The sequence below is a fragment of the Leptosomus discolor genome, chromosome 23 (assembly GCF_034619465.1).
Source record: "Leptosomus discolor isolate bLepDis1 chromosome 23, bLepDis1.hap2, whole genome shotgun sequence".
Lineage (NCBI taxonomy): Eukaryota > Metazoa > Chordata > Aves > Leptosomiformes > Leptosomidae > Leptosomus > Leptosomus discolor.
In genome coordinates, this window is record NC_141413.1 from 9,045,121 (window position 1) to 9,068,228 (window position 23,108).

General features: G+C 46.4%; 1 protein-coding gene across 1 annotated transcript in view; it reads right to left on the minus strand.

Annotated features, from left to right (window-relative positions):
- The window catches only part of ANK1 (ankyrin 1), a 69,443-nt gene extending 56,116 nt beyond the window's left edge, over positions 1 to 13,327 (minus strand). The window contains exon 1 of the mRNA XM_086477156.1: positions 13,202 to 13,327. Coding sequence (XP_086333282.1) covers positions 13,202 to 13,327 — 126 coding nt within the window. The remainder of the gene's footprint in view (positions 1 to 13,201) is intronic.
- Between the last annotated feature and the right edge of the window lie 9,781 nt (positions 13,328 to 23,108).

Consider the following 23,108-nt stretch of genomic DNA (forward strand, 5'->3'; position numbering starts at 1 on the left):
AGTCTGTTCAGACTAAAACTCCCAATATGCAATGCCCCTTCCCAGTGAATAGACCTTATCTCCAAGCTTCATGAGAAAGTTGCTTCACTATTACAGCTGTGAGCAAAGCCTCTGGATCAGCTTGTTCCAAGTGTCCTCACACTATTCTTAGCTCTAAAGCACAACTAAACCAACGTGAATTAGTGAAAGATGCCAGCTCCTCTGCCCAAATCTACCCACAGTGTCTGTGGCCATACAAGAAAGGCAGGAAAGACATCCCTCATGTGACCCCTCTGCTGCTACTGATGGTGGTGCTGCGCAGTGTGTTGAGAGGCCCCATAGGGAGGTGTGGCTGATACCTGCTGAATCGTCAGAAGACAATGAATCATAGCATGGTTCGGGTTGGAAAGGACCTTAAACATCACCTGGTTACAACCCCCTGCCATGGGCAGGAACACCCTCCACCAGACCAGGTTGCTCAAAGGCCCATCCAACCTGGCCTTGAACACTGCCAGGGAGGGGGCATCCACAACTTCTCTGGGCAACCTGTGCCAGGGCCTCACCGCCCTCACAGTGAAGAATTTCCTCCTAGTATCTAATGCAAACCTCCCCTCTTCCAGTTTGAAACAGTTACCCCTCATCCTATCACTACACTCCCTGGTAAAGAGTCCCTCCCCACTTTTCCTGTAGCCCCTTTCAGTACTGGAAGGCTGCTATAAGGTCTCCCTGGAGCCTTCTCTTCTCCAGGCTGAACAATCCCAGCTCTCTCAGCCTGTCCTCACAGGGGAGGTGCTCCAGCCCCCGATCACCTTCGTGGCCTCCTCTGGACTTGCTCCAACAGGTCCACATCTGTCTTACACTCAGGGCCCCAGAGCTGGACACAGTGCTGCAGGTGGGCTCTCACCAGAGTAGAGAGGCAGAATCCCCTTCCTCGACCTGCTGCCCACGCTGCGTTTGTCGCAGCCCAGGATGTGATTGCAATTGTGATTCTGGGCTGTGAGCAAACACTGCCGGCTCATATTCAGCTTTTCATCCACCAGCACACCCAAGTCCTTTTCCACAGGGCTGTTCTCGATTCACTCACCGCCCAGCATGTATCTGTGCTTGGGGTTGCCCTGACCCAGGTGCAGGATGTTGCACTTGGCCTCACATTTTGGATGCTCACATGTTGCTGCCTCACATTTTGGACAGAGAGAAGGTGATCTTGCCTTATTTGGCTGCTGCTGGCCTTGGAGAACTCCTCTGGCAGGTCCGAGAGGCGTATCTCACCATTGGCGGGGATGAGTTCACAAGTTTTGAGAAGGAGTGTTGCTGACACAGTACTGATGGGCAGCAGATATTTTATACTTTTGTCCGGTGATGCTGCAGCTCCTCTTACTGCAATCTCAGCTCCGCAGCCATCTCACAGCAGGCTTGACAGGAAGCATTCTTCCTAGCACTCACAGAAAGGGGATCAGCCTGCTGACCATCATGTTCCTCTTTAACAGGAGCACATTGCTATGCATCAGTGTGGTCGCACGTCCAAGCTGCACGTAAAAAGAGCTGCCACGTCATGCTCCGCTGAGCAGTTCTTGCTTGGACCAAAGCTACTGTCAACTGTGAGCTGAGATTATTCTGCCAGGAAAAGAGCTGATGAATGAAAAAGCTTAGAAAATTATAGCCTGCAGGCCAGATACAGACCCCATGCAGGCATCTCCTAGAGCTGAAATACCCCCATGCCAAAGACAGTGTCCCACAGATATACCTTCTGTTTCAGCATTAAATATGGGAAGCAGAACCATAACACTCCCCACTGCAGTAAAAGCAAGCCCAACATCAAAAGCCAATTAGGTCAGGTTTCCCTTTCTGAGAACTCTCTAGCACACCACCACCCCACTCTCCATGCCCACCTGTCAGCTTGAGTGCTTTCATCCACCACAAGGCAAATGGAGGAGGGAAAGAAAAGAACAATAAACACCCCAAACCAAGAGAAACTCCATGCAGAGATTTGCAAGTCAAGGACACCGGACTACTGAAATTCAGCATCTTTTAAGAATGCACAATTTACTCCTATAACCAAATCCATGGAAATAATTTACAGTAAAACATTATTGAGTCAAATAGCAGAGTAAGAACTTAGAAAAGGAAGAAGTGTGCATATGATTACAGCACACAGTAAAAGCTGGCACTTCAGTCATCAACAGAATACAGCTGATTCCCAGGCAGACCAAAGGAAGATCCCTTTAACCCTCTCCCCTCCCCATTCAGAAGGACGGAAGAAAGAGCTTGGTTGCCATCTCATCTGTGCCTAAAGCTCTGACTATTCAGCTATCCAGTGGAAGCAAGGTACAGCCCAAAACAGCCATTTCTCTGCTCCATCAGTACAGCTTGCATGACACCTGCAAAAAGAGGGACAACTGACTTGTAAGAATTTACCTTGTGCTGCAATATATTTTCAATTTTGATGCATTGCATGTTAAGATTTTGCCTCTCCCGGCCAACTAATATGAGGTGTTAAAAAGGCTGGTAGTTTCTGAGTCTTTCCACATGCTGATAACACCTGTTGAACTTTGTTTTTAGAAGATTATAGAGAACAATGGAGTGAAAGAGGCTGGCTTGTTTTGGACTCTCCAGCTCCAACAGCGAAGCCAGTCACGTTCAATGTCCATCCAAAGCACCACCACAAGAGTTTCTTTGCGAAGTCCTACGTCAAAGAGACCAGGCACACAGCAGACCAGACTATAGTACCTCCAGCAGCACAGCCAAGGCATACTCCAGGGAACAGCAGGACAGCCTCACCACAAGAACCTCACCAGCACTTTACCTAGAAGGCTGCTAGAAGAGACGAGCTAGCAGGTTGATGGTACATGCCTTATAAAATTTCCCAGGACCCTCCACATTTGCACAAGAGATTCCAAGGTCTCCGAGTGCCATTCACAACAGCTAAAGTGTAAATGACAACTTAAAGCTGGGCTATGGAAGAAACTAGCACCTACTGCTCATCAGAAGTTTCTCCAAGCAGAGCAATGTATGCTTCCTAGGACACAGCTCTCAGGCCTGAGAGGCAGTGCTTGCAGCTGGGGACAGAGGAGGGCAAGCAAGCTGCTGAAATAGCTTATAATAGCAGCGTGTTTGGAGATGGAAGGGCCAAATGCTAGTACAGCATTTCCCACAACACTCACCCAAGGCAAGGCTCTGAGACCCTGGGTGACCACAGGCTGGTTCAGTCAATCACAGAGCTGAGCAGACAGCTTAGTCCCTGTGAGGTGACAGCACAGGCACTGCCCTCTTCTCCTTCCCAGTATGTCCCTTAAAATAGATGACAGGCCCTCAGAGTACATCCCATCCAATGCATTAGGATGCCAGGCATCTGTACTGCCTCAAGGTCCACGAAAGCACCAGATGACATGCGAGTGGAAATGGAACGAGATCTAGATGGAGCAGTTGCACTGATAGGTCAGTGTCTTTGCTGCTCATGGCCAGCAGTCGGATATCTACACAGTACTCCCGGGGGCATCCACAGAAAGGGGCAGCATCTTTCCAGTGTTCAGAGATGCTCTGTGCAAATCGCAAAGTACACTGTTAAGCCAAAACTGTCCTTATCTCACCCCACACCTGTCTGTCTCACCCACTAAAACAGTACCTTCTCATAGCATTTATCTTATTCTTCACTTTGTGCTGTAATCAGCGAGTGCTGGGAAAGACACAGTGCTCCCCATTCCAGACAGGGCGTCATGACAGAACTAAATGGATTCTGAATACTATGCATTTCCTGCAGAGTATCTAGAAGCCTTAGTTTTCTGGACAAATGACACTGTAAAAAGGTGACAATATTTATTATTCCTTTGCAGAGATCAACAGATTAGTTAAAAATCTAACATAGTTTATACTCTGCAAAGGGTTTCAGCACTCTGTTCTCTGCATTTCCCATTTAAAAGGTCCAATATGCACATGAATGCACCCTACAAGCCCTGAAAAGGCCTATCACCACAGTGCAGGGAAGGACCATAGCCTTCATTTCTCCATGTTATCTTGTTGCAGTACCTTTCTGCTTAAACAGACGTCTTCTCAGTGACCTGGACACACACGCACACATACAAATGCGCGCACGCACATCTCCCCTTCTTTCCTCATCTCTGTATAAATATAGAAACCTCGTCTGTTTTCTAAATGCTCTCCTGCTGCTGCATTCTCTCCCTCCGCCTCCCAAGACACTTCGGTGAATACCTGCTGCTTTGTTTCTGCTGTAGATTTTTCACTGAGGCTGCAACATTTTGAAGCCATAGATTTAACATCGTCCCCTACATTTGCAGCCCCTACACAGAAATGTATGGCTCTGGTGGAATGTTTCATCCAGTCAGCAAAATCTGGTTTGCAAATAGGAAGGGAGCTTGAATTTTGCTGCTGTTTGCAGAACTGTGGCTCAAAACATTACATAGTTCAGCTGTGAAAGGAAATGTGAATTTTCAGACGGTTCTGCCATACTGAGCAGTTCCCTTATACAGAGAAAGTGCCAGGAACTTCCCTGCATGCAGGAGGCTGCCCTCTACTCATCTAAGATCATAACAAGGCTGGTCTATCCAATTCAGGGCTGTTGTTTTCAGAATCTACCCTCATGGCATTTTGAGAGCTCCTAGAGAGATAGAAGTAGGGCAGGGAACCCAGAAATCTCTGCAATCTTTGGCCCATCCTTCCATCACTCCCCCAGTGATGCCGCACCTTTCCAGACCAGCACAGAGAGGGTATATTTCTGAAGAACCTTGACATACTTAGACAATTAAAACAAATTAGCATAATTCAGACTAAACTTCTAATTTTAGCACCCTGTAAAGCAGCTTTCCTTTGAGCTCAGATCTAGCTTGCTGTACCTCAGCTTCAGCACACTACAGGAGGTTTTCTACTGTGAACAAACTGAGCCTCACAGACTATACCAAGCACAGGACTTTCACAAAGGGCACTGTCCTTTGCCTCCTGCCCTCCTGAAGGCACTTGCTCTGGAGAGGGCTCACTCCCTGCACACAGCAGGTGCCCTGCCTGGACAGGCATCTCAGTCAAGGGACCAGATGCTGAGGACAGGGCACAGTTTGAAAGAACTTGCTCCTGGAACAGATTTCTGAATGCTACAAGGTTTCAAACGTTGCTCACCTCATTCCAGTATGTTGATAACTGGTGGGCTCACCAAGCACATACAGATGCCATTATCATCTGAATAATTTAAGAGCCTGCAGAGCAGCAGTGCAGAGTGGCACCAGCTTCCCCTCCATGCCTCCTCCCCCATCAGCGAGTCCTTGCAGCAGCAGGGTCTGCTCTGACCTGACATCCCTCACATCCCAATGCCTGTATTCTGCTCGTGTTCCACCCGACAGCTGCTCCCCCTCCCATCATGGCGCTGCATTTCTCTCCTGCCTGGAAATGTCAGGGAAGGACACGGACACAGGCTCTAAAATGCCTCGCTAGCTGAGTACTGTACAAGCTGTTCTTCGCTTAAAACTGACTTTAGTATTTGTGGACAACTATTTGCTGGGAAAGGGATGGACATCCCAAGTCAAACATGGTTCATTATATATTAGCTCACATTATCTCAGATTCTAGGCTGTCTTGGCACCATATCCTGCAGAGGGCAAGGCAGACAGTGAAAGAATAAAAAGGTAAACACCAGAGAGGAACTGCTGCCAGGTAAATCTTCTGATTTTTCTAATTGGGCCATTTGAGAGAGCTCTTGGTCTGTGCCCATTGCAACAAACCATGTTCAGTCAGAAACTCCTATAACCTCCCCACTGTGAAGGAACACCGAGATCACTATAATTTCTGAACTGCCGTTTTCCTTCCTGCCCAAAAATATGCTGTGCACTGTCCTCTGCCTTCCCTCCCCTATACTTAATGCAAAGCACAGATGCTCCCATTATAACCAGTGCACACTGCATTGCAACCTAATAGAAAAATGCTAGAGGGTGATTGTGAGCAGTGGTGAGTGAAATTGGACAGAGTTTAGTCAAAGGTAAGTTTGAAACAGCTTCTTCTTCCTGCTGACGCTGTACCAGAGAGACATGGAGAGAGATAGGAGTCGAAACCTTAGTGGGTTATGTGAAAAATGCCCCCTTATAGACCTCAGACAGCAAAGCAGTACGATACGGCATAGCACTGATGCTTTTTTTTTTTAATCCTGACAGCATTTCCATTTGTATAGGACTCCACTGGCAGGTCAGACAAACAGCATCAGAGGAAGTCATCATCACACACAGCCCCTCTACTTCCCAACCCAGCCTAAAGCGAGCACTAAATATTTATTAAGCTTCTATGAATCAGAGGTCTGAATCTCCTGACAGTGCAGCCAGCTGACGTAATCCTCCCCAAATCCTGATGGGAATTGCTTCCCCAACAACCTTGACAGAGCTTGGAGGGTCACAGTTACCTTGTAGGCACACAAAGCAGTTCCACATAGGCATATTGGGCAGAGGTGGGGTGCAAATCCTCCATGATTGCTCCTTCCCTCAGTGCACCAGATCACCTGTAAAGGAGCTCATGCTTTGCCCCAATTTGGCAGCAGCTGTGTATACAAAACACCTTCCCAGCTTCACACATTGGACATTTACAGCAGAAAAGATTCAACACTGCACTGCTGCTTTAAACCTAGCACACACACAACCCACAGAAAAATTTAAGATGGCCCTTTGATTTGCAAAATCCTTTTGAAAGCCTACTGTAACAGCTAGATAGCTAATGATTGAGCCCATTCCTAGTCACACAGTTTAATTCTTTGTCTACACTGTCCCTCTGGTTACATTCAGAGTGGTAAAAGCAGGGCTTCCTTGAGTCTCAAAGGCTTTGTCTGTCCTGATATCCCATGCTCCTTCTCCCTGCCACTGCACAGCAGCACCACGTTTCAGGCAGAAGATAGCAATTCTTTTGCAGAAAAAATGCTTCAGACAGAGAATACTGGAGTCCAGACACCCAATTCTGGCTACAAAGAGCTGCTGCCTGGCTGAGGCATACAGTGTCCTCACCTAGTGCTGATCTCACGTGGTCCTAAAGGTGCCACCTTCAATGCTGTGCCACACCACAAGCTGATTAACTTCTCAGGGAAGGTGCCTGGATAGTCATTGCTCTTGCAATGCAAGGAAAAGCAGAGTTTTGGCTGATGGAACTGATGAAACTTGCAGTGGGAGACAACAGAAGTTGCAGCTGGAGGTGTTGCTCTAGGAACAGGCAGAAAAACAAGACAAAGTAGCTTTGTACTCTGAGACTCTGCAGTTGGCATGGTCCTATCTCTTGCTGATGACCTCCAGCCTGCAGGTTGGATACCAACACAGCTCCCAGCAGCCACTGAAGCCCTGGGAAGCTGACAGCCCCATCACATCTTTGGCAGGATCTACTGCCACTGAATGCAAGAATCCATGTAGCCCAATCCAGCAGCTGTACCAGACCAGACATCCATGGGAGGAGCGCACAATGATGCTGAAAGTCCAGTTGTCCTAGGGAATGTTCTGAGACACCTGCAGCCCAGGTCTGCTGAATTTCTTTGCCCTCCTTCTGTCCATCACTCTCTTCTCTGCAGCCCCTCTAAACCCAGCGCAAGCTGAAGGCTGCTGCTTAGTGACAGCCCTTGGAAAGGATGGTAGGCAAGCAGAGAGAATAGCCCCAGTGGCTTCTCCTTGGCAGCACTCCAGCAGCAATTTCTCACCCCAGTTTCTCATAAGCTTATTGCATAATTCTGACAGAGGTGTCTGGATTTTCCACCTCAGGGATCGTAAGCTTGGACTTAAGTTCCACCCTGATAGAGCTCATGAGTGAACAGCAGGTAAGTGAGATCTTTTGCTTGTCACACAACAAGCACAAGCATGGCCACCCTATGTGACTGTTCAATTGTCCTACTAGGGAATCATCTGTAATTGCTTCTCTGTCTGACTGAGCTTGTGGCTGTTGTTCCAAGCCCTACTTGACTTCTTCTATTTCCCACATTTCCCTAGCTTCCTAAGCATGCAAAATTTCTGTGATGCAAAAGCATTCTCATCAGCATCCTCCACATCGCCTCAATCTTGTCAGAGCTGCCCATTCAGGACCTAGCCCCTCTCTCTACTCACCTCACACACCTCAGCTTGGAGTTTGTTCTGACAGTTGATGTCAGCCAGTTACGTCCACATTTTTCCTTATCCATGCTTGAGAATACAAAGGGGGTCATTCAATCCTCTATGCTCCCTTTGCCCTTTCCCACCATAACGTTCTAGCTGGTGGAAGATTATTTCTCCACCACAGCTCCTGCCAAATGGAAACAGCCCTCTCTCTCTCTTTCCCACCTATTTCAAACCCTCTCTCACAAATTTCTTGTCTCCCTTCTCTGAAGCACCCCCCTAGCCTCTCCTGCTGGGATGGATTTCAGTGTGTAATAGTGAGCACTAAAATATTTCCTGCTGCAACATGCGGAAGAAATGCTGCACCGAGCATGGGTGCCAGCCTATACTGTGGAGAGTCATGAACCCATAAACTGGTCTGTGTGCTGTTTTCAGGAAACAGACAACTGGAAAAAAAGGCATGGAGTTCTGTGCAGGCAGTTTCTTATTAGGAATAATTTTCTTTTACCATTCAAGACTGCGTTGTGTGAGATGCTCTACAAATCCGTAACAAGAGACTGTCTTACCCCTTGGACACTTGCAAGACAAAGAAACTAGACAGGAGCGGAAAGAGAAAAGTCGTTTGTTCTGCATTCATCATCCCTGCCCCCCCCCCAAAAAAAAAGAAGGAAAAAAAAAAGTGGTAGATGCAGTCAGCTTTGTCCTCTATTTGTCAAAACTTACTCTGAATGTACTGAGAGGATGTATCACACCTTTCATACTGTTAATTAATCATTTAAACTTTGACAGAAATTATCATAGGTATTTCCTTCTGAACGTTCGGTTAGATTGTTGTTTAATCCAGTAGCCACAGTTATGCTGCACACAGACTGCACATTTGGACATTATTAGCATTGCTGCTGTTACTAAAATGCTATTGGTCTTACTTGCTGCACAGCACTCTTGCTTAGATGTTTTAGAGGTTCTAGCTTCCCACTCCATGAATCCCTCATGACCACTTGCCAACTGAGGAGCACAGCTGGTATCTGCCTCTTTGTGCTCCTCAGATGAAGGTCTCTGCCCCTCCTCATGCTTGACTGGATATGTGGCTGAATTTGGCACCAGAATAAGTATACTTCCATAGGAAGAATGATTTTCATAAAAGTATTACCTTTTTTTTTTTTTATTAGTCTCAGTCAAAGCTTGTCAGGTTGCAAGGCACTGCAGACACTAGCAACTTATCTTGGGGGCACCTGGTACAGCTGCAAGTTACTTGTAAATGCATGTTTGAAACAAAGGGCAAGCCAAGTACCTCTGGGCCTCAGTTTGGGGGTTAGACATTTTGGGTTCTTTCTAATAACCTGTTTGGTGAGCTTTGCTAATGCTTCCAGAATTCCTGGAAAGGGATTTGGTCCATTTTCTACCTTTAATATATAACCACAACAACAAACCACACACAACTCAAAAGGACTTGATAACAGTGTGTTTGCATAACAAGTTACAGACCTGTCTCACAAATTGCGTCAAAATGTCACATTCTCACAATGTGTTGTGCTGCTCCCCACTAATCCTGCAGAAGGCAGGACCGTATCCTTTAAGTGGGCTGTGTGACTTCCAAGTGAGGGCTTTCTGCCTCTCGAGGTAGCCTGGCCACAGCACACCTGCAGTGAAAGGAAGGAAGCGTTCTTGACCATCACTACCTCCCAAAACTGCAAAAAAAAAAAAGGGCAGACAGATGTATCTGAAGCACAGATGTCGCTACTGGCCCTCACCACTTGCCTGTCAGTGCAGCTAGGCACATCAGAGACTCCACATACAGCCCAGCAGCTGTAACTGAGTGGCTCTGATCCCCTGTGAACTGGCCATTGAAGCAAAATGCACAGAGATTTGAAGCTAGGATACTGCGGCAAGAACAGCAGGAAGCCAACCCAGATGACGCTTGGCAAATTCTCTAACGGCAGCAAACTTCTATTATTCAATTCACACCCTCTTTCGCTCACGGGCTGCTGTCACACCTGCCCATTTGCAGGGCACCCTGAAAAACATCAACACATTATGCCAGATCTCATAATTCCTCAAAATTCAGAACTTGCACTAAATGTGTGAATGGACAGGGCTACTGAAAGCTTGCTCCCTGGGGTCATCCTCGGACTGAGGCAACCTCCAGCCATGCTGCAGAGCCCACAGAGCAGATGCAATCTTCAGTACATATCTGGCTGTTTAATGGACAGCTCGGCCCAAAACACAAGGGTGGCTTGGCTGCACAGAGGGCAAGGGTGAGTGACAAGATACCATTCCTTAAATCCTTGATGCAGCCCCTGTCAAATGAAACATCAACTCTCATTGTCTGAGTTCCAAAGGTTGGTGGCAGGGTATACCAGAAGAACAACAAGGTTATACACCTGGACTGTCCCTATACTGAGAGAGGCACAGAACACAAAAATGGACAGTACAAGGTCAATCAGGTTCTCGTTACATGCACTTAATTAAAAAAGCCAAGAAATTGAGACGGAAACTAAACAACAACAAATACAATCATCGTCCAAGGAGAAGGGTTTTGGGCAACACAGCATTAAATAACATAACTCACTGCCTCCAGGTATCACAGGACACAAAGTTCTTGCAGGATTCAACTGTGCAGTTCATGGGACACACACAACCCACAAAAATGGCTGGAAACGCTAAAGGATGCGAAGCTTTCATGCCCCAAGACATAACATCAGCTTGCGTGGGATGAGAAGAAACTTATTCTGGGGCCATCATCTCCTTCCTGTGGCCATCTCCACTGCTTCACGTCATGCTAGCACTTCCTTGGATCACAGGTTACCCTCCGACTAATAACAGGCCTTGCAGCAGCACATGGTGGGCTCAGTCATAAATCAAGACACTGATATGCTGCGCTGTACAAACGTGGAGCAAATAAAAAGCCTCTGCCGAAAACAGCCTGTATCTGTATATGAAGCAAGAGACAACAGGTAGGCACATGGGGAGGAGCAGGAGGACCGAGCGACACAGCGGTGATTTCAGTCCATTCCAGTGGCCAGTGCAGGAGCCTTTCGAAACAGAGGCCTTTCGCACAGATGTGACACAAGTCCCATGCAAACTCACAGGGCGCTAACAGACACCCAAGAAACTCCAACATGTTCCAGCAGCCCTCAGCTTGGCTCCAAGGAGACTTGTACAATAAAACACTACCACTAGAGACACTCAGGCTTTTGGGACAGGGGATAGGAATAGAGAGCTGGCCCAACAGCAAAATCTCCTGGTTTGGTGGTTCTTCACACCAGAACCCCTTTACAGCCCGCTGGCAACATAAGACACAAGCTGCTCCATCAGCCTTGAGTAAAAAGAGGCCCTGCAGGGCTGTCCTGGACAGATGGCCTGGCATTACGAAAGACAAGCATCCTTACACCCAGCTTTGGTCCCAAGAGGAACAGGGGAGTGAACAGGGCCTCTGCCCACCCTGACCATAGCCACCGAGCTGAGAGGCAGGCAGACCTCCCTTGCCAGCGCACTCCCTGGATTCACCACTCAGGAAGGGACAGCTGAAGATTGACTCCTCCTCAGCGCACCACAGCGCACCTTGATTTCTGCAAGGAGACCTTGCTGGGTGCTCCCCATGCTGTGTCAATCCCAGATAGTACACTACAAAAGGCTTCTTTACTGCTGTGAAGTCTATCCCATCCCAGGGAAGCAGACCCCTTTGGGCGTATTCAGTGGTGCTTCTCCAGCTCCCCTTCTTGCGTCACGGTGTGTCTCGGCAGCAAGTGCAACTCAGGTCTCTCACAAAGAGCTGGAGAGAAGGTGCTCTCTCTAGTACCTTCCACATGAGGAACTCCAGACACTTTGCAGGTATCTTTGGATCTCCCAACCCATCACCAAGACACTGTGCTTTGGGGCGGGGTAGGCAGAAGTGAAGAGGATGTTTTTCACAAAGACTCAGGGAGCAAGCCTTCACCAGAAACAGGGATGAATGAAATCTAGGAATTCCAGTGTCCAGGACTAGCCCAGACAGCCTGAATCAGCAGTTGTCGAGTGTGGCAGGAAGAATAGAAGCCTGAGGGCTGGTCAGCAGTGCCCATCCCCCGCACCTCAGCAAGACATTTCTTAGGACTCGCAGGGCACAGCTATTGAGGTGCTCCAAGCAGTAGAGCTCTACCATGAGGCTCTTGCTCAGCAGGGGCACATGGAAGTCTCCAAGTCTTTTGCTAAAGGCAGAGAAGCCCACCTAAGACATCCCTGTATTACAACCTCCTCTCACATATATCCTTGATTACCCTTGGTTTCACCTCACTCCTCACTGCCTCTTTGGCTTGGTGCATAGCACATACACCCTCAGGCCCTGCTATGAGAAGAATATTCAGTTCAAGAGGTCTTCAAGGGGCAGCAAAGCTATCTTAGCCACATGCTGGCTCCTACAGGAAGCTGGCAGCAAGAAAAAACTGGCAGTGACTTTCCAGAGAGGAGCTACAGCTCAGAACAGCTGGCAGACCCAAAGCTCCTGCATGTCAGTATCAGAGGGGAAAGACACCTCTTCGTGCTCCTGACCCCCCACTCGCCTGCTGCCAGCAAGTAACATGCCTTTGCTAGGAGCGATGATCTGTGTCCCACTCACACATACAGCCTGCCCTAAGCAGCAGCAGAGCTCACAGTCCCCTGCACAAAACTGCTTTCTCTGTTAGTGGTCTCCTCCCGCTGTACCCTGGTTTCACTGTTCTGGCAAAGATCACGCAGGGCATGAAGTGCACATCAAAACTGCTCTTTCACTAGAGAAAGGGGTGGGGTTCTCTTGCTCCTTTGCTCTGCAGACACAGAGCAACTCTGGGAAACTGCATGAAGCTAGAAGCCAGCTATTTTATCTTAGAGATCAAATCCATTACTGGGCTGAGGGAGTCTCTTTAGCTGCCTTGACAAATCCCTCACTTCCTTTTTCCTTTCACCTGACTTTTTTTACACCCTAGCTCCCTAATCTGTCAGGGTAAACAGGAGATTCCTGTCCCCAAAAGTTGTCCTCTGTTTGGCAGACTGTTTCTTGTGCTGACTGCACATAAATTTGTACAGGAACCAGACTGCCCCTCTGTCCTCTCTCCCCTCTCACCGCTCCCCCCCCCCCCCCCCCCCCAAACCACAAACAGCATTCACTGCCACAAGCACAGGCATCTGGATATAGGGCTGCTTGCCCTAATGCCACTGACCTTTTTCTTCCGGTCCCGAGAGCGGTTTCTGCGCTTGCGATTGGATTCTTCCTTCTCCTTCTGCTCCTGCAGTGCCTGAGCCTCAATATCTTTGATTTTCTTCAGCTGCTTAGCTGCTTGAGCCATGGCCGGTCAGACTGCAATTCCCTCCAGCTCACACCTACACTTTCCACACAGCACCCTCCAATTCCTGACCAAGAAAGTCCCTTCCCCTAGCTCAAATGCTGTCGACCCAGATGAGTGTGAAACCTATAATGAGAGGAAAATAGAAAGCAGCCAGCAAGCCCCAAAGGGCAGCTGATGTCTCCAGCTAATTGCTAGATGGAGTCTGGGACACCTTTATAAAGCATTAGTAATCCCAAATCCAGCTGTTCCAGAGGTTCTGTGCACCATTGCAGCAGCCCCTGACTGCACTGGCACATCATGCAGAATCCTCCTTGTGGGACAGGACACCAGGCTGGTGCTGTGCTCTCTCCCTCACTGTCTCTCCTGCAGTATGAGAAGAGATGCAGGCAGTCAGCCACAGGAAGGAAAATAACTCTCTGCAATTAATGCATGATGACAATAGAGAAGCGGTGAAAAAGGAGGCCAATGCATTTCATCCCGACTTCTGGGTTCTCTGTAGCGATGCATAAAGAACAGTAACCTGCATGTAGTCAGTCAGTGGCTTTACCACTGCAGTGCTGCTGAGGCAGGCACATATTCCAGTCTCTCCAATTTTCTTCCTCTCAGTCACTCTCTGTGCAGCAGCCGCATCACTCGCTCACTCTCTCGGTTATGATTCCAGCTCCTTTCAAGGGGAGCAATAGGGAATTGCTGCATCGGTTAAGAGGCAGACAGCATCTCTGCTCAGAAAACAGCCGATACTGCAAAGGATGTGCCAAGTACTGGAGCAAAGTGCAGCTTAACAGCATCCTTTCCTCCTCACATCTCTCCACTGAGTGAGCAGCAAGGGGAGGGATCTTGGCTGTGAATGGGAGACAGAAACCAAGGGCTGAGTCTGCTCTTCGACTACACAGCACCAGAAAAGTAAACCCAAGCCACCAGCTCCTGCCCATCCAGGCATCACCGGAGCTCAAGTCTTCTCTGAGGATCCCCAGTCAAGGCTCCTGGAGAGTCAGCCACCCCTTCTCCACACACATCCATACATTTCACCTGCAGCTGCCTTCCAAAAGCACAAACAATTCCATGTTGGAAGCCAGGGGTCAGGCCTGGAGGTTTAACTTTGGTTCCTGCACACAGAACCAGTGTGTGAGGGGGCCAGGGTAAAACTGGGGTGGACTCTTTGGCTGTGACAGTAACATGACCTGCAGCAGCGTGCTTTACGATTTGCTTCTGAGCGGCCCTGCCTTTATCAGCTCAATTCCTGTCCCTCAGAAAAACTGTCCCCTATGTGCAAGCCCATGGGGCAAAGCAAAATTATCCACCCAGGCGGAAGCCCTGCACATGCTGCACTTTTCTGGCACAGTCCTGTCCCCCAATTCTAGATAGAAAGGGTCCCTTTTGTGTCAAAAGATGGCGAAGCAGGGATTAATGTCCATTTCTCAGCAACTGCTTGACAGTCACTTAGAGGTTATTTAGACTGGCAAGAAGCTGAGATGCAGACTTAACTGTACAGACAATATAGGTCACTCTTCTGTCAGAGTGAGTTTTCCTGCATTTCTTTTCCCTCTGAAGTTCCTCCAATTCTATTGCTTCACCCACAGACCAAGGAGGGTGCTAAAACCAGGAAAAAGACTGGTGTACCATGTAGTTTTTAAAGAATATGATGGCTGAGAATATAGAGAAGGTCCTAATAAAATATGAAGAACAGGAAATAATCAAATGTTACAAGGCTTTTCCAAGGACAACTTTAGTTCTGTCTACTGTACCCACATGGGTAAATAACATGCTCAAATCTAGATCCAGCTGCACATCTTTATATAGCAGCATCCTATGAACACCCATGTTAAAAAATTTACAAAATTAAATAGAAGCTGCATAGTGAAAGGCTTCACAGATAGGAGGTGCCAGGAGCACAGCTGCACTAGTCGCCTGAATTGCGCCTCTTCCACATGAGCACTTTGCAGGCCAAATGAGGCAGAGGCCTAATACAAAAAATGATGTGGTCAACAACAGGCACACAGGAGGCAAAACAGTTGTCACAACTAATCATAACATGCTGAGAGCGCCACACTTCTGTCTGTTTGACTTTGCATCCTAAAACAGCCTCTCTGCTAGTTTAGAATTCTTTCTGAGGAACTTCCTAATTTTTCAAAACAGGGAACTCGGGAATGAAACCAAGTTCTGCCATATACAGTTCCCACCACGTACACCTGCTAGTGTTTGGGCACCAACCTTTCAGTGCTGTGGGGCACACTGAGCTCTGAGCACGGCTAGCAAGACTGCAGCGAGACACTGCTGCGACTTTACATCTCATCCCTAACCTGAGTCCTGTCTTCCAGATTTCAAGAATTAAGCTGGGTCAAACTTCAGAAACCCAGCCTTGCTACGTGGCAGGGTCTGCACACTTGCACTCACGGGATAGCTGTACTGCACTCCAGACTTTGGCATGGGCATCCCTTTTTTTCCTGCTGTCAACAAAGCATCTGCTATATACTCAGCTAAATGGCATCAGGCAGTGGCAGTACACTCGGTCTTTGCCTGCATGCTTGTAAGACACTGCCTCCTCTTACAAACAGATCCCACCTCTTAACTCTTTGTAAGCCAGAACAGAGTAAGCACAGTACAAGAGCAGTAATCAAGGGAGAACCAGATATGGGTAAAAAGACATGGGAGTGAGTGGGGTCATGCTTTTGCTGGTCCAGGGGACAAAACAGAAAAGCACCTTCCCAAAACTGTCTGAAAAGCTGCTTCCCCCTCAGTGTGCAGACAGGAGGAAGGAGATCCAGTCTTACAGAAGGAACAAGAATATTTTCATGAGCTCCTCAATGCTGAATTCAGGATTCTATCTTGACATATTACAGCCCACAGGCTAAACTCCTTCATCATAGTTAACCAGGTAGTTAGCAGAGTCAATTCACTGCGGATTCCCTTACATCCTACCTGCTGTTTTCCTGCAGCAGTCTTTGTGGATACCCTGTGTTTGCCACTGACTACATAAAGCTGCAGTCAGGAAAGAAATGGGGTCAGAGAGGACCCGCAAGGCACTGGGACCTTGCTATCTCTCCCAGGTTTACCAGAAGTTCCACGTTTTTTTCATATATCTCTCAAAAGCCCTTGATTCTGAAACCAGAATAGAAGTTCTTCAAAAATGGCTTCAAACCCTTAATGATTTCAGAGAAAAGCTAAAAAGCATGGTTGGATGGAACCCATAAGGTGAAGAGCCAACCACCCATCCCAAAACCTTACCATGGAATCATTCCTGTATCTTAAAGAGAATCAGAACAGATGCTAAAGGAAAGGTGAGAATAAGAAGAACAGAGAACAAGGAGAACAGAGAATAGAAGGGATGCTACAGGGAAGGTGAGATGTAGAGAACTTTTCAAAAGACTGTTCCTGGCCATAGCATTTACCCTAAAACACCCACCCTGTTGCCCTGTGCATTACTGCGTGACTGATCATGACTGGAAAACCACTAGACACACGAATTGCAAAATACCCATAGTCCCTGCCTGCCCACAAAGCAGAGCAGAGAAGTATCTAGCAAGACTCCAGACAGCCCCAGGTTCAGACTCTGCCTGTAAGTCTGATTATTGTTCTAACAGTCAGATTACTGATCTAATACCCTTTTGGTACACCCTGCAGGGCGCTGAAAGCATCATCTGCTATCCCCAGAAAAGGAGGGTGCACTTGAGCAGATGAATTGCTTTTACCAGCGTAGCTGAGAGGGATACCTATGCTTTTCTAAGGCCAGAAACACTTCCCTGTTCAAACTCATTTTCCTCACCACCTTATCCAGAGTAATGTTGCATTCTTCAGACCCTGACCCCAGCACAGTGATCCACAGCTGTACATACACCATCACAGCCTCCAGACATCCCATACCCCATACCATCACAATTCTCTTTCCACCTTCCTCCTGCACCAGCATTTGCTGCTTGGACTCACCGAGCCCTGCACAGTATCTGTGATGAAGGTTCTTGAGGACAGTGGTCATGGTTCCTAGCAGATCAAAGTGCCTGTCTCACAGCTGGATAGGTAGAGGGATGATCAAGGCTGCCTGCAATGGCCTCTAAAGACACTGTTTTTTCAGCGTTTTCCTTTGTCCTCAGTCCTTCAATCACCTGCTGACCCTTTGCTGTATATGCCCAGGCAGTTCTGACCACTTTCTGAGGACCAGGTTCTGTGATTTGCTTTGGTTGAGAGCATGCTCACTAACTCAAACCAAAGGAGGACAAGGACACTCCTAAAGCAACAGCAGCCTTGCCTACTTCAGACTGCAGAAGATTTTTATCAGAAGGGAACACAAAGCACCTTGAACCTGCTGCTATGGAGAATGGCTCCTCCCAGCAGAACTGACTGAAGCCCTGGTTCAGGAAATCTGCTGTCCAGTAACAATTCAGTTCTTCCTATGTGACACTCTTTTCCCTTTCCCCTCAACATACCAGTGAGGATTTGACCCCGTTGAACTCTAGGTCCAGAGCTATTGTCCTGGTACGGCCCGAGCTGATAGCATTTGAAGTTATATTTAGCTCTCTAACTGGAGGGTGAGTGGCATACCTACTAAATGGTCTTTGGAGTCAGTGGTGGTTGTTTTTGAAACATTTGTCTTTAATTTTGACAGCATGACTTAAAAATCTGAGTTAAGTGGAATGAGGTGTCTCTGCCATACACATAAGATCGTCCTGTGCAGGAGCTTACACTCATGATGTTTTAAGTTATGAAGCATTTGGCCTACAATTGATGTCAAGGTGTGCTGTAGGTGTATGGTTGGTAGAAAAGGACCCTAGAGATCTGCTGTACACAAAGAGAAGCTCATCTTCTTCACCATTCATGCTATTTCAGCAAGGTCTCAGGACAAGTTGGAAATGGACTGAGTCGTAATTTCACTTAACTCACCACATCACTTTTATATCCAACAATGACTTTTCTTCGAAGAAGTTGTTGGGGAAATGTCTGTAACAGTAGATGTGTCATATCCTGTTGCTGCTTATTCCTATTCAATAAAACGGGGAAACAGAGGATGACAGAATTCCATTAAACAGACTTCCTCCTATAGCTGAAAGGTACCATGTGCTAACATGGTAACTAGCTAACATGTTAGTAGAGAAGAAACTTTTCCAGAACGTTATTTAATTATTTGGAATAGAGCACCATATTTATCACTTTTTCCTTGAAAATAGATTATTTGTACTACAGTAACTCCCTGGTGCCCCAATCACAGAATGGGATTCCACCATGTGACACAATGACAAATGTGGCGACAACAGAGACCCTGTTCCAAAGAGTTCACAGGATAAAGTATTTCGCAAAGGAGAACAAATAGATACTGACAGGGGAACCCTTAGGAAAATAATCACACAAAATGAATAAGGTTATTATGTGCCCATTCCCCATACAGATCTGTTCTCCTGTAAGGAAGGAAGCACAGAAACAAATTCCTGACTCTCTGTGCAAGGTACTGCAGATACTTCAAGAGACTAAACATGCAGCTGGAGTCCTGCCCTACTCTAGGTGAAGATCAATGTTTGGTGAAGTTGCTGAGATTCTCTGTGTTAGGGGCAAAAGAATTTTACATTCAAAGCTCAACTTCAGGCAGCTATTTTTAGGTAAATTATTCTGGCTGACAAGCTGTGAAGATAAAAGATGCTGCAGGCCCCACCTTAGCTGCTGTAAACTTAGTCTGCCTCAGTCTATCTGCGTTCCTCTGTTGCTGCAGAGGTAGGATCTCAGCAAGGAGCTCTCTCCCCAGGTTGGGAACCTAATTAAGACGGTTCTGTTCTTTCTAGCATTTTCTTAATTATCTCACTGATGAGCTTTCAGAACTGTCAGACCCCTATAAGACCACTCTCCTTTCAGTTAGCCTCTTCCAAAACTACAACACTAGTCTCCCAGGCAGTAGTTTGTATGTTGCTGTGGGTTGCATTCAAACTCTTCCCTGCACATTGAGAGCTGGTAACAGACATTTTGATCCACATATCAACTAATTTAGAGCGAACCTGACAGTGCTGAATGGAACGGCTCTCACCATGCCCACAGAATGGTATCTGGCTGCAGCAATGCAGAGCCTGTGGCAGCAGCAGCTGTTCACACCATGCTCTAAGGTATTAAAGGTTCTTGCACTTCAAGACAGTCTGATTTCAACCCTGTTCTACCTTGGCAACTCTCTCTCAAAAAAAAAAAAAAAAAATCAAGGAAAAAACCCCTCCCCTATTTAGTCATTCTCTAATGGTAGGATTTGATAGTTTGTATGACAAGATTCTAAACAAGAGGTCACTTTGTTCATGGCTCCTAAACGTGGTGATCATCAGGTTAGCGCACACAAACAGGAGTTCTTTATTTTTTTAAACAACAAGCAGAGGCTATTAACAGTGAGGCCTATTTGATCAAATAATGCTTTTTCTAAACATATCTTAAGAAGCAGTTACTGTTTATCAGCTCATTAACTCTGGAATCACATTTCCATGACCTTTATAGATTTCCATAAAAACTTACCTTTGTTCCTCGGCCCACAAAGCTAGAAAGTTGTTACAAATTGTTATATTCCTATCTAGACATTTTTCTTCTTAAAATAGTTTCAACTACCTTAAGAACTGAAAAACGTACAAGAAGTTTAATTTTTATTATTAGCAGCATTGGCCCTGCTCACCCCTAGCTTGACAGCTAGTGACGAAGCACTGCAAAGATCTCAAATAATTATTTGAAAAGTATTTAGTATCAGCACGTGTAACCATGATTTGGTGCCCAGGCATCAGATGAAGACTTTGACTTGCCCTACTTGTCAGTTTATGATACAAGCATTTTACTTGAACATAACCATATACTGTTATTTCATGGAAGTGATCTGCCATGACTACTTCAAATTCTAGAGTTATCTAAAGCAGCAGAATTACACTCTAGTCTACTCACTCAGCACATTAATTCTGGAAGTCTAAGCCATTTTGACTTGCTAGAGAACACGCAACTGTTCTCAATTGGTATTTTACTTTTAAAACCCATGTTGTATCCTAAAAATGAGAGATGTTTCTGAAAATTGGTAATAAATAAAACCTGACTCCAACAGTATTGTTGTTAGGTAACAATTCAAGCTGAGCATATTTTAATGGTCAAATCACATCTGCTAGATTCAGTGTATGCCAAGAATACCAAGCAAAACCCAAAAGACCACAAACCGCAATCATTACAGAGAAAGCAGGGCACGCTACGGTGGCACCCACCACCTCGCAACTTTGCTGCTGCGCAGTGCTAAAGCTTCCTTTAATGAACAACTTAAAAAACATGTAAAAGCCATGAGCGACTAAACACAGCTTTCCGGCACAGAATTGTTAATTCAGTCTTAACTCCAGCACTGACTATGCAAAAGTAACACACATACATGTAAACACACAGGATGCATATTACTGCGATCCTGATGATTCTTACCTATAACACTGCTGATGTACTCACTATAATTCACAATTGTGGAAAGTGATTAAAGTAGTGAAAACCTTAATCACAGGTCACCCTGTCTCTCTCTCCTTCGTGCTTGAATAACCTAAAAACTCTTGTGAGAATAAATAAATGAATCACCCAGGAGCACCCCTGTACATTAGCTTCTATCAGGATCTAGGTGTGTTTGACCTGAAAATTCAGGTGCCTCAATAAAACAATATGACGAGTCCAAGGAAAAACAGATCAGCTTAAAGGAAGACCCAGCATCATCCTCACCTTACATAAACTTACGTTCCATCTTTGGTGGGAACTGGAGACACCAACAGCGCGTCAGCCTTAATTTTACACTTCCAAAGGCCCTTTTAATTTATTTACCGTGACACACAGGCACAGCCTGCTGACGGGAGGACATCCTCACGACTGCACACCTGCGGAAACGCCCTGGGCAGCGCCGCGGCTCCGCCCCACGCTCCGCTCCCGGGAGGCCCTGCGAGGCGCCGGGAGCCGCCCAGGCCCAGGCCCAGGCCCCAGGCCCGGGCGGCCGAGCGGGCGGCGTTTTTCCCGGGGAAGCCTCGGCGGTGAGAGCCGCGCTGGGACTTGGGCGACCCGGGGCTCCCGGGTGCTCCGGCGCTGCCCGGAGGCTGCGGGGCCGCGCCCCTGGTTCTCCTGCCCGGAGCACTAACGGGGTGGGGGGGCTTCACACCCCCACAGCAGCCTTGTAAGGGCACAAGTCGAAACTCTGGAGCGATTGCACAAACAGAATCTGCTCAAAACCAGGTTACACACTTCGCTTAAGTTCCAGGCAGCCCTTGCAAAAAGGAACGTGAAGGTGATGATTTCTAAAGAAGCTTTCAAGTTTTTGGTTCTTCTACTTTTTAATCTTTCTCTGATGAGAAGCTGTAGATAAAAATTAACATGGACAGAGATCTCACAGGTAAATTCCAAGTACCACCTCTCTCCTAGGTCAAAAGGCCAACAGGGAATCACATTCCCAGGACCAAGGATCAGGGACAGAGTTCACTGCTCATAGGAAAGAAAAAAAAAAAAAAATCCACATGCACAACTGACATCCAAAATGGCTCAACATAATTTATTTTTTTTATGTTAAAATGTACAGAGTTCTTTTGAAAGTACTTGCTAGAAAGGGGAAAAAAAAGTGATATTACATACAAGGAGAGGAAGGGAGACCATCCAGCCAGGAGCGTATGACATGGAGAATTACAAAGGCATCTAGGCACCCCTTCCCCTTAGCTTACAAGTCACCATGAACAAAGTACAAAGAGGTTACAAAACAGGAAAAGCAAATATAAACAGACAGGAATAGACTCAGCTTCATTTGTACATGCGGCTTTTAGAGGCATCTGGAGCTCCTATTCACACACTCTAGAGATCTCTTTAAAGAGAATTTTTATCTTTCTTAAAATAGTTTTTAATATTCTACAACAAAGATAAAAAATTTTAAAGATGGAATGAAATGAAAAAGCTCTTATTTTTAAAAGGCATCAAAGTCACTAACAGTGAGATTTTTTTTTTTAATTTCTTTTAGAAGATTACCCAAGTTATCTTGCTAAAAATACATATTTTTTTTTTTTTTTTAAACAGAAGTGAAAAAATGGTAGGTACCAATATTACTGCGTTGGATAATTTCTTTTTATATATAGAAAAGAACATTTTTTTTTTTTTCTACAATAGTTCTACAGTCACAAAGGCTTGTGGAAAAGGGAGCTGCCCAATTGATAAAAAAAACATACAAAACCAAACCAAACATAACAGCAAACAAACTAAACTCACGGCCCTCATTGCAACAGCTTCTCCTCCTGTCTCAGACCCCGACCCACCCCCCTACCCGCCCCCCCAGCAATCAGGAAGCAGTGACACAGCTGAAGATCTAGGAAGGAGAGGGCAGCACAGTGCGCTTTCTACATGGGTTATTTGGAACTGGAATAGTATATACAGAGAAATGGGGTCCTACACAGCCTTGTACATGCTCAAAACTAAACAGAAATAAAAAGTGGAAGTCCTTTGAATTCTGCCTTTTATGGTTAGCAGTTATCGGAGAAAAGTCCATTTTAGTGCATCCGAAGAAACCCCAACTTTTAGACTCTTTTGGTTTAAAAACAAAAGAAATTAGTCTTATTAATGTGTCTGCATTTCTACTCCATATACAATTAAAAAAGAACTTTACATTAAAGGGTGTCCCTTTTTGTATTGGGTGACGTGCCAGCAGTGTAGCCAAAAAAAATGTAAATTGGATTATGCGGTAACAAACAGCAAAATCCTGCCGCCTGCATCCTACTATGGCGTTTGGACTGTTTCACTCTTGCAAAACAGGCCGATTCCCTTCTTTTCCCACATGAGATCAAAAGTGTGGCTA